Source organism: Saccopteryx bilineata, chromosome 10, assembly GCF_036850765.1.
Source record: "Saccopteryx bilineata isolate mSacBil1 chromosome 10, mSacBil1_pri_phased_curated, whole genome shotgun sequence".
Lineage (NCBI taxonomy): Eukaryota > Metazoa > Chordata > Mammalia > Chiroptera > Emballonuridae > Saccopteryx > Saccopteryx bilineata.
In genome coordinates this window covers 40,195,950-40,208,329 of record NC_089499.1, presented here as the reverse complement: position 1 = coordinate 40,208,329, position 12,380 = coordinate 40,195,950, and the positions used below count along the sequence as shown (strand labels likewise).

General features: G+C 39.7%; 1 protein-coding gene across 2 annotated transcripts in view; it reads left to right on the top strand.

Annotated features, from left to right (window-relative positions):
• The window catches only part of STAG1 (STAG1 cohesin complex component), a 468,912-nt gene that overhangs the window by 214,953 nt on the left and 241,579 nt on the right, over positions 1-12,380 (top strand). For both annotated transcript variants that reach the window (XM_066244489.1, XM_066244487.1), the window contains one exon: positions 11,201-11,277. In XM_066244489.1, the coding sequence (XP_066100586.1) occupies positions 11,201-11,277 (77 nt within the window). The remainder of the gene's footprint in view (positions 1-11,200; positions 11,278-12,380) is intronic.

Sequence of the window (12,380 nt, the reverse complement as noted above, 5' to 3'; positions counted from 1 at the left end):
TTCCTCTAATATGTAACTTTTACCTTTTTCAGTTCTCAAATTCCTTTAATAATATTCTGAAATATTTTGGCTGTTTTTCACAAAGCTACACAGACCTGAAATTTTCATAGAATTTTAAAAGGTTCATAGATACTTAGGAATTCATGTGCCACAGGTAAAGAAGGCCAGCCTGTTTTGAATCATAATAATTTTAATAATAGAGCCCAGATAGATTTGTTTTCCTCACTGTTATTTTCTCTGATTCTTGTTTTATATGCAATGAGATTATCTTAGTAGTTATTGAAGATCTGATCAAAATAATTTGAAAGTTTATGGCTCTAGGTTAATAACCATTCTTGCTTTTGGGCTTTGGCTATTATACTAGCATGGCTCAACTAACCTAAAAATTTTAAATTCAGCCCTGGCCGGTTTACTTAGTGGATAGAGCATCGGCCTGGCATATGGACGTCCCAGTTCAATTCCGAATCAGGGCACACAAGAGAAGTGACCATCTGCTTCTTTCCTCCTTTCACTCTCCCTTCTTTCTGTCTTCCCCTCCCACAGCTAGTGACTTGATTACTTCAAACATTGGATATGGGCTCTGAAGATAGCTTGGTTGGTCCCAGCACATCAGCCTCATGCACTAAAAATAGCTCAGTTGATTCAAGCATTGGCACAAGACGGGTTGCCAGTTGGATCCTGGATAGGGCACATGTAGGAATCTGTCGCACTATCTCTCCTTCTCTCACCTTAAAAAATATATATATTTAGTAAGCTTATTTGTTTTTGATATGGTTGATGTGTATGTACCCTATGCAGTCTTGAAAGACTAGTTAGTTGATGCTCACACACAATGTGCCAATATGTGATTTTTATTTATTTATTTACTTACTTACTTACTTTGTATTTTTCTGAAGTAAGAAACAGGGAGGCAGAGAGACAGACTCCTGCATATGCCCTACCTGGATCCACGGAACATCCTCACTAGGGGCCGATGCTCTGCCCATCTTGGGCATTGCTCCATTGCAACCGAAGCCATTCTAGCGCCTGAGGCGGAGGCCATAGGGGCATCCTCAGCGTCCGCAGTAACTTTGCTCCAATGGAGCCTTGGCTGTGGATGGGAAGAGAGAGAGAGAAAGGAGAGAGGGAGGGGTGGAGAAGCAAGTGGGCACTTCTCCTGTGTGCCCTGGCTGGGAATCGAACTCTGGACTTCCACATGCTGGGCCAACGCTCTACCACTGAGCCAACCGGCCAGGGTATGTGATTTTTTTTTTTTTAGCATTTAGTTTGATATTTCACTTGTCTTTTGTATTTACAGAGGCAGAATTATACAATAGTCCCCACTTTTATGCAATTTTACTTTCTACAGTTTCAGTTACCCATGGTCCAAAAATATTAAAGGAATATCTGAGAAATAAATAATGGATAAGTTTTAAATTGTGCAACATTCTGAGTAGTGTGGTGAAATGTCAGTGCTGTCCTGCTCTATTTGCCTGGCACATGAATCATCATTTGCCTAGTGTATTTATGCTGTATATGCTATCTGCCTTTTGATCACTTTACCTGATAGCCCTGCCTGGGTATCAGATGGAATGTCTTAATATTGCACTTCTTTTATTTAAGTATCTATTATTTTACTTGATAATGGCCCCAAAGCACAAGAATAGTTATGCTGGCAATTTGTATACACCAAAATGAAGTCTTAAAGTGCTTCCTTTAAGTGAAAAGATGAGTTCAGTACAATAAGACATTTTGAGAGAGAAAGACCATATTCCCATAACTTTGACTTGTTCATAGTGTGTGTGTGTGTGTGTGTGTGTATTTTTTTTTTTTTTTTGTATTTTTCTGAAGCTGGAAATGGGGAGACAGTCAGACAGACTCCCACATGCACCCGACCGGGATCCACTGGCATGCCCACCAGGGGGCGATGCTCTGCCCATCCGAGGCGTCGCTCTGTTGCGACTAGAGCCACTCTAGCTCCTGAGGTAGAGGCCATGGAGCCATCCCCAGTGCCCGGGCCATCTTTTGCTCCAGTGGAGCCTTGGCTGCGGGAGGGGAAGAGAGAGACAGAGAGGAAGGAGAGGGGGAGGGGTGGAGAAGCAGATGGGTGCTTCTTCTGTGTGCCCTGGCCGGGAATCGTACCCAGGACTTCCGCACGCCAGGCCAACGCTCTACCACTGAGCGAACCGGCCAGGGCCTCATAGTATATTTTTATAATTGTTCTATTTTATTGTTATTGTTGCTAATTTCTCATTGTGCATAATTTATAAATTCAATTTTATCATAGTAATGTATATATAGTAGAAAGCATTATATATATAGGGTTCAGTACTATCTGCAGTTTCTGATATCCACTGGGGGTTCCTGGAAGATATCCCCATGGCTAAGGGAGTTACTGTATCAGCTCTTACAAGGAATGTGACAAAGTGCACACTGCCATCTAGAGACAGACTCATCACTGGATATACAGTCACAATAATTTGCATTTTTAAGACCTTCAAATTTTAAAGATTTACAGGTTTTCTAACATGTATCTTTTTTTTTTATATTCTGTGAGGCAATTTTTTCCCATTTTTACATGTATTATCTTGACAGACCACATACATCTCAAGATATATATTTTTATTTTTTTCATTTTTCCGAAGCTGGAAACGGGGAGGCAGTCAGACAGACTCCTGCATGTGCCCGACCGGGATCTACCCGGCATGCCCACCAGGGGGCAATGCTCTGCCCCTGTGGGGCGTCGCTCTGTCGCATCCAGAGCCATCCTAGTGCCTGAGGCAGAGGCTACAGAGCCATCCTCAGCGCCCGGGCTACTTTGCTTCAGTGGAGCCTCGGCTGCGGGAGGGGAAGAGAGAGACAGAGAGGAAGGAGAAGGGGAGGGCTGGAGAAGCTGATGGGTGCCTCTCCTGTGTGCCCTGGCTGGGAATCAAACCCGGGACTTCTGCACTCCATGCCGATGCTCTACCACTGAGCCAACCGGCCAGGGCCCATCCCAAGATATTTATTGTTAAGCTTTAAATGCTCATTTCAAAGGCAACCAAAGTGTCTGTCTCTTTATATTCCTCCACTCTTTCTTTTCAAATCTTAAGAAAGATTCTTCCATGTAGTAGTTGCAGCCCTAGGTATCTCTTAAGCCCTCCCTTTCTGGTATGTAGCTGTTTCTTTAGTGAATCCTCAGTTTTAGTAGCTTCTGCATTTTTTCTTTTCTAACTCATTGTTTTCTCTACTAATTTATCCATATTTATTTTTAGTCTTTGTCCGTTTTATTTTGGCTTACAATCTGATGTCTATTACATAAAGTAAAAAGGAAACTAACAAAAATTTGTCCTGTTGTATGGTTGGGCCTCTCACCAGATTAGATTTTATTAAGACTCTACAATCCACTTTTTAAAGGTAAATTCATTAAACCCTGCTGGATAGCTCAGTTGGTTAGAGCATCATCTCAAAGCACAGAAGTTGCCAGTTCTATTCCAGTCAGGGCACATACAAGAACAGGATGGATATTTGTTTCCTTCCCTCCTTCCCTCTCCCTTCCCGTCCCTCTCTCTCTAAATCAATAAAATAAACATTTTAAAAAAGAACAATAAAAGCTGTTTAAATAAAGCTGTTTCACACATAGAACAGTTATTTAGAAAGCATCTATTATTTGGAAGGCTCTTTGCTAAGTGCTCTTAGTATATTTGAGCCACACCAGGTTCAGTAATTATGAGTGAGCCAGAATGTTATATAATATGTCATAAAAGATATAAAATTAAAAGGGCCTTTTGTATTTGGATAAATTGTTTTGATGCTAAATAAAGATCTCTCTCTGCCTTCGGCCTTCTCTTCTACCTGCTCCTCTATCCAGTTGGAAGGATACAGAGAAGGTTAGAATATAAGAGGTAAACTGGTCTTACTCTCCAAACAGTATTAACCTTACAACACATAATAAGCAATCTGGCTTCCAGTAGAGCTCACCTAAGGAACTATAGCTTGCCTGAAAAATGGGCAGGATAATTATAAAAAAAATAGATACTCAAAGTAGGAGAACCTAATACTAACTGTGCATATTATATTGTATAGGTACAGTGCTAAATACTTTTTATTTGCTATCTCATTTAGTTCTCACATCATCCTTATTTATTTTTTCAACAAATGTTTTTTGAATGCCTCCTAATTAAATTATACACTATTCTAGTCACAGCATTGAACAAAATAACATCCCTGCTCTGAAGTGGTTTTATCACCATTTAAAGATTAGAAATCTGAATTTCATATACATATAGAACAATTGACTCTTCTAGTCCCCCATAGCCTAGTACAGGGGTCCCCAAACTACGGCCCTGCGGGCCGCATGCGGCCCCCTGAGGCCATTTATCCGTCCCCCACCGCACTTCCGGAAGGGGCACCTCTTTCATTGGTGGTCGGTGAGAGGAGCATAGTTCCCATTGAAATACTGGTCAGTTTGTTGATTTAAATTTACTTGTTCTTTATTTTAAATATTGTATTTGTTCCCGTTTTGTTTTTTTACTTTAAAATAATATATGTGCAGTGTGCATAGGGATTTGTTCATAGTTTTTTTTATAGTCTGGCCCTCCAACGGTCTGAGGGACAGTGAACTGGCCCCCTGTGTAAAAAGTTTGGGGACCCCTGGCCTAGTAGCTGGTGTTGTTGAAATTTAAACCCTACTAGGTCTGACTCCAAAGACTTTTAATTACTCTAGGATGACTTCAGTGAGGTTCTGCTATATGCTGTGATTGCTGTAAACACAATTACAGCCTTTTTATCTGCTCTATGTTAGTGCTATAAACATTAATTACACAAGTGTGTATTCTCCAGCTCTATTTTCATACTGCTTTTCAGTTTCTTCTCTTATGTCCTGTTAAGAATTACTAAAATTTTGCATTTTTCCCACACTCAGGCTGATCATTTTTTTTTAAAGATTTTATTTATTCATTATAGAGAGGGGAGAGAGCGAGAGAGAAGGGGGGAGGAGCAGGAAGCATCAACTCCCATATGTGCCTTGACCAGGCAAGCCCAGGGTTTGGAACCTGCAACCTCAGTGTTTCCAGGTTGATGCTTTATCCACTGCACTACCACAGGTCAGGCCGGGTTGATCATTTTTATACCTGCCCTCTAATGAGTGCATATGAATAGTGACTACCCAAATGCTATTTAGGCAAGTTTAACAGCAATCTTTCAGTTTAGTTTTTAACATTTTATTTTTTATTTGAAGTGTATCCATTCATTATTTTGTTTGAATAATGTATTCATATAGTTCAATTGTCAGGAAATGCAAAGGGGATGCAATATAATGTCTCCATATGTACTTAAACCTCAACCACATCTTTTTTTCCCCAGAGGCAATCAATTTTGCCAGGTATTTGTATACCTTTCCAGAAATATTTTAATGCATCCACAGATCTTAACAGAGCTTGATTATTCTGACAGCTCCATGAATTCTATTGATTTTAAGAGTCAGTAAAGAGAAGTAGTGCCTGACCAGGCAGTGGTGCAGTGGATTGAGCATTGGGCTGGGACACAGAGGACCCAGGTTCGAAATCCTGAGGTCGCTGGCTTGAGTGTGGGCTCACCAGCTTAAGCGTGGGGTCACTGTCTTGAGCATGGGATCATAGACATGACCCCATGGTCGCTGGCTTGAAGCCCAAAGTCGCTGGCTTGTACAAGGGTTCACTTGCTCTGCTGCAGTCTCCTGGTCAAGGCACATTTGAGAAAACAATCAGTGAACAACTAGGGAGACTAAGGAGCTGCAACCAAGAATTGATGCTTCTCATCTCTCCCCCTTCCTGTCTGTCCCTATCTATGTCTCTCTTTCTCTCTCTCTCTCTCTCTCTCTCGCTCTCGCTCTCTGTCTCTGTCACCAAAAAAAAAAAAAGAATAGTAGTTAGTCATGGACACTATACCCAGATTATGACGGCATGAAGACCATAAATTTGCTACTGGAAAACCCCTTTTGCAAGTTACTAAATATCTAGGTACTTCTATTTGTGGAATTATTCATAGTTAAAAATTACAATTTTAAAGATTTCTTTTAAAATTTATTTTAGCCAGAGAGAAACAGGAACATCAAGCTGTTCCTGTACATGCCCTGACTGGGGATTGAACCAGCAACCTCTGCGCTTAGTACTGATGCTCTAACCAACAGAGCTATCTGGCCCGGGCCGAAGGTTTTTTGTTTGTTTGTTTTACCTTGATTAGAAGTACAGTCTTGTCTGGAGAGCCTGTTCAAACAATCTTTTATTTTATAATATAAAATATGTATGTTGGTAGGTTATTCTTATTCTTGCAGAATTCTCATAGATAACTTGTAGTGTTGAGAGAGAAGAAGAAAGTCTTTACCCCATTTTTTATTTTCAGATATTTATGTTTCTGTGATTTTGAAAAAAATTTCAGGGTTTTGATGTATCTTTTTATTCCTAATATTAGGATAATCTTTTATATGCCTTTTTAAGAACCAATGTGATGATTTACTGAGATTAGCTTTTTAATTTATTTTGAGTACTAATCTTGAGTTACAGCAAGATTATTTTCTTCATCAAATAAGCTTAAGAGGAAGAGAGTAAAGCTTCTCAGGGGTCCCCAAACTTTTTTCACAGGGGGCCAGTTCACTGTCCCTCAGACCGTTGGAGGGCCAGACTATAAAAAAAAACTATGAACAAATCCCTATGCACACTGCACATATCTTATTTTAAAGTAAAAAAAAACAAAACGGGAACAAATACAATATTTAAAATAAAGAACAAGTAAATTTAAATCAACAAACTGACCAGTATTTCAATGGGAACTATGCTCCTCTCGCTGACCACCAATGAAAGAGGTGCCCCTTCTGAAAGTGCGGCGGGGGCCGGATAAACGGCCTCAAGGGGCTGCATGTGGCCCGTGGGCCGTAGTTTGGGGACCCCTGGCTTAAGGTGTCAGGCATTTTTCAATGAATTGGGGGGAATATAAAAATAAGTAGGTTTTCACTTCTACCTCTAGTAGGTGAGCTAGATGAAAGTCATTTCTAAGTTTAAAAAATGTGAAAAGGGACAAAGAATGTGTTAGACAAAACTTTCGGTGGCCCTGGCCAGATAGCAGTTGGTTAGACCATCATCCCATACACCAAAGTTGGTGGGTTCGATCCCCAGTAAGGGCATATACAGGAACAGATAGATGTTTCTGTCACTGTACCCCTTTGTCTTTCTAAAATAATTATTTTAAAACTTTGGACATTATCTAAACTATCAGGTAAATGACTAAAAGTAAGTGAAAGAACTCAAAATATGTTGTCCTAGAATACAATATAAGGACATAGTGCTATAGAAACCAATATAATGATCAAATGCTTTAAAAAGAAAGAATAGGGTATTACTAAGGAAAGGCTGTGTGATGCAGCAGTTCAGTAACTGGAGAAAGGAAGCAGTCTCAGAAGAGTTGTAGAACCCAAATGGAGAAGAATGAGCAGTTGGCAAGTAACTAGGCTGATGTTTGGAATAGTTATTAAGGCAAGAGAAAGATTTTCTTCTTGCTTAAAAAAAAATCTTACTAACAAGCTTTTGTTCATTTCAGAATTATGACTTTTGATATTTTATTTGTGATTTTTATTTATAATGGTAATCACTTTTAAAGATTCTGAGCATGTGATTTTTAAAAAATATTTATTTTAATGCTAGTTCTGTATTGTTGCCTTTCACTTTATGACACTAAATTAATGCAGCAAAATAGTCCTCCCTTTATGAACTAATATAGCTAGTCTGCTGAAATTATAGTTAAGACTTCACTGTTGCTCTGGCTGGATGGCTCGGTTGATTAGAGCGTCATCCTGAGGCGTAGAGGTTCAGTTACTGATCAGGGCACATGCAGGAGCAGATCAATGTTCCCGTCTTTCTCCCTTTTTCTCTTGCTAAATCAATTTTTTAAAAAACCCTGATTCTTCTGTATATAAAAACTGCCATATCAATCACAGATATAGAGCATTATTTTCCGTGGAAATTTTTTGGTTTTTTTAGGGAAAGCGAGAGAGGGACAGGTAGGGACAGACAGACAGACAGGAAGGGAGAGAGATGAGAAGCATCAATTCTTCGATGCAGCACCTTAGTCGTTCATTGATTGATTTCTCATATGTCCCCTGACTGAGGGGCTCCAGCTGAGCCAGTGACCCCTTGTTCAAGCCAGCAATCTTGGGCTTCAAGCCAACAACCTTTGGGCTCAAGCCAGCAACCATGGGGTCATGTCTCTGTTACCACACTCAAGCCAGTGACCCCATTTTCAGGCTCATGAGCCCATGCTCAAGCTGGATGATTCTGAGCTCAAGCCAGTGACCTTGGGGTTTCGAACTTGGGTTCTCTGCGCTCTAGGTCGACGCTCTATTCACTGCACCACTACTGGTCAGGCTAGAATAGAAATATTTTAATAGTGATACATGTAATTTACTATTAAAATAGTAATTAACATTGTTATTTTCTTGCTTTTTTAAAAATTACCAAGATATAATTTCTGTACATTTAAATTTACCCATTTAAAGTATATAGGTTGATGACTTGACAAATGTATACAACAGGGGTCCCCACACTTTTTACACAGGGGGCCAGTTCACTGTCCCTCAGACCGTTGGAGGGCCAGACTATAAAAAAAACTATGGCCTGACCAGGTGGTGGCGCAGTGGATAGAGCGTCGGACTGGGATGCGGAAGTACCCAGGTTCGAGACTCCGAGGTCGCGCGCGGGCTCATCTGGCTTGAGCAAAGAGCTCGCCAGCTTGGACCCAAGGTCGCTGGCTCTAGCAAGGGGTTACTCGGTCTGCTGAAGGCCCACGGTCAAGGCACATGTGAGAAAGCAATCAATGAACAACTAAGAAGTCGCAACGCGCAACGAGAAACTGATGATTGATGCTTCTCATCTCTCTCTGTTCCTGTCTGTCTGTCCCTGTCTATCTCTGCCTCTGTAAAAAAAAAACAAACAAAAAAAAAAACTATGAACAAATCCCTCTGCACACTGCACATATCTTATTTTAAAGTAAAAAAACAAAACGGGAACAAATACAATATTTAAAATAAAGAACAAGTAAATTTAAATCAACAAACTGACCAGTATTTTAATGGGAACTATGGGCCTGCTTTTGGCTAATGAGATGGTCAATGTACTCCTTTCATTGACCACCAATGAAAGAGGTGCCCCTTCCGGAAGTGCAGCAGGGGCCGGATAAATGGCCTCAGGGGGCCGCATGTGGCCCGTGGGCTGTAGTTTGGGGACCCCTGGTATACAACATGTAATAATACTCCAGTTGAAATATATTTGCATCTCACAAAGAACAACTAATTCTTCCCGTGTTTAATAACTTAAAAATCTAATTTTACTTCTGCTTGTTTATTTAGTACTTATGAATATAAGTACTATATAATATAACATTTTTTACTTACCAAGAGTACCTTGAAACAACTCCTGACATTACATGTTTTTATCTATGGGAGTCCATTTCAGATTAACAAAATAGTTCATTACTCAAATAAGGTTAAATACAGTTGATCCTTGAATACAGGTTTGAAATGTGCAGGTCTGTTTATGCATGGACTCCCCCCTGACCCCTCAATAAATGCATGGTCAGTTCTCTCTATCCCAGGGTTTCATTTCCACAAATTTAACTAACTGCAAATTGAAAACAGTATATTTGATTTACTTTTGGGAATTGGAGGATGGTCCCAGAACCAATACTGCATGGATACTGAGGGATGCCTGTAAGGTTTTTTTTTGTTGTTGTTTTTGTTTTGTATTTTTTCTGAAGTGAGAAGCGGGGAGGTGGTCGGACACACTCCTGCATGTGCCCCACCAGGATCCACCTGACATGCCCACCAGGGGGCGATGCTCTGCCCATCTGGGGCGTTGCACTGTTGCGCCTGAGGCGGAGGCCATAGAACCCTCCTCAGTGCTTAGGCCAACTTTGCTCCAGTGGAGCCTTGGCTGCAGGAGGGGAAGAGAGAGACAGAGAGGAAGGAGATGGGGAAGGGTGGAAAAGCAGATGGGCGCTTCTCTTGTGTGCCCTGATTGAGAATCAAACCCGGGACTTCCACACGCCCGGCTGACGCTCTACCGCTGAGCCAACTGGCCAAGGCTAAGTTACATTTTGAGGAGTCAGAAGTTATACATGGATTTTTGACTGTGTAGGGGCCAGTGTCTCAAACTGGCATTGTTCAAGGGTCAACTGGGTAAACATTTTCTTTAATTTAAATGATTTTAAGAATGTCTCTACTTGAGATAATTTATAATCTGCAATTTAATTTTTAAAAATTGTCTGAAAATAAAGGCTGTATTGTAGGGCATAAGTAGTCTGCAATATTGTTGAATACTGTCTATAATACTGTTTTTGACATAAAAAAAATCACAGTGTAAAAGTCTTTCACTTTGTTTAGAAAATTACATGTTGTGGAGGAACTCTTTAAATTTACCCGAACCTCTTAACCTAGACTCTCATCCCTACAGCTAGATATAGGGAATACCTGTTGGTGGTACTGAATTCAGTCAGCATCCTGAAAATGAATGAGAGAGCTATGCAGGGAGGGGCAAAAGTAGGTTTACAGTTATGAGTATGTGAAACACAGAACTTTTTTTTTTTCTTTTCTACAGGGACAGAGAGAGAGTCAGAGGGGGATAGATAGGGACAGACAGACAGGAATGGAGAGAGATGAGAAGCATCAATCCTCAGTTTTTTGTTGCGACACAGTTGTTCATTGATTACTTCTCATATGTGCCTTGACTGTGGGACTTCAGCAGACCGAGTAACCCCTTGCTTGAGCCGGTAGTGACCTTGGTTCCAAGCTGGTGAGCTTTTTGCTCAAGCCAGATGTGCCCACGCTCAAGCTGGCAACCTCGGGGTCTCGAACTGGGTCCTTCCACATCCCAGTCCGACACTCTATCCACTGCGCCACTGCCTGGTGAGACACAGAACTTATTTTTGTATTATTATTCATTAGTTATAATTTTCTTATGAACAACTCTAAACTTACTTTCGTCCCACCCTGTATATCAAGCAATTAAAATGTCCATAAAATGTTTAGATTGAAAAAGGGTAGAATTTTAAAAATATTTAAAGAACTTGGAAGTTCTTAAGAAAGGTTTTTAACAGTTAGGACTTTGGTAGAGGAAAGAAAACCCAAGCATATAAAACTTTCCAAACAAGGGTCAGATTAAATTTAATGTTTAGCATGAATAGAAAAAGATTAACTGTAAAATCTGTTGTTCCACAGGTACTGTGAGAATAGAGATGTTTCGAAATATGCAGAATGCAGAAATCATCAGAAAGATGACTGAAGAATTTGATGAGGTATATAGCATTTTAATATTTTTATAAATGGCCTACTTAATACTTTTAAATGGTAAATATGGTGATTACTTTAAGTTTTGTTTTGATTTAGTGTTTAGTATAAGTGAAGATATCTTATTTTTTTATGTATATGATAGTCCATATTCCAAAATTAATGATCTCTGGGGTTTTGATTCCATTGTATGAAGGTAGTGCACTAAGTGATGATTATTAAGAATAAGAAAATTAGTGGAATGAGATAGAAGTTGATTCTTGACTTTCGTTCTTAAAGATCACCTAAATTGCCTGACCTGTGGTGGTACAGTGGATAAAGCATCGACCTGGAAATGCTGAGGTCACCAGTTCAAAACCCTGGGCTTGCCTGGTCAAAGCACATATGGGTGTTGATACTTCCTGCTCCTCTCCCCTTCTCTCTCTCTCTCTCTCTCTCTCTCTCTCTCTCTCTCTCTCTCTCTCTCTCTCTCTCTCTCTCTCTCTCCTCTCTAAAAATGAATAAATAAAAATAATTTTTAAAAAAATCACCTAAATCCCCAAGTTTATAAAGGCATCTCCAAGAGTTTCATATTCTGTGGAATGATATTTCTATTGAATGCTTTAAAGAAAAAAAGATTCGGAGGTCAGAAAAGTGTGAGCAGCTTGTATATTATATCTTAGACTTTGTCAAAGAACAAGATCTTTTAAAAGTTCTAAAAATTCTTTTGGAGAAAAACCTGCTTACCTTTAATTCAGAATTCCCCAAATTTATTTATGTAGACCTTAATTCCCCACTCCTCCACCCCATGTGAGTGTGTGAGTGTGTGTGTGTGTGTGTGTGTGTTAAACTTAAGCATATACTAGGAATACTCTGAGAACATTGTGATTTAGAATGCATGTTTTCTTTGCTAGTCTTCACAAATTAATCATGTTGAGCTCATTTTTCTGCATTTTAAATTTTTCCCTGAAATTTTCTGTCAAGAAGTTTTAAACAGGTTATATATTGAAACACATAGTTTTGTTTCTGTAGTGTATTTATAGTGAACTCAATTTATGCCATACTTTAGACCACCATTAATTCCAGTTTTAACATTAGGCCTTTCATTTAAGTAAGAATTCTGTTTTCTCAT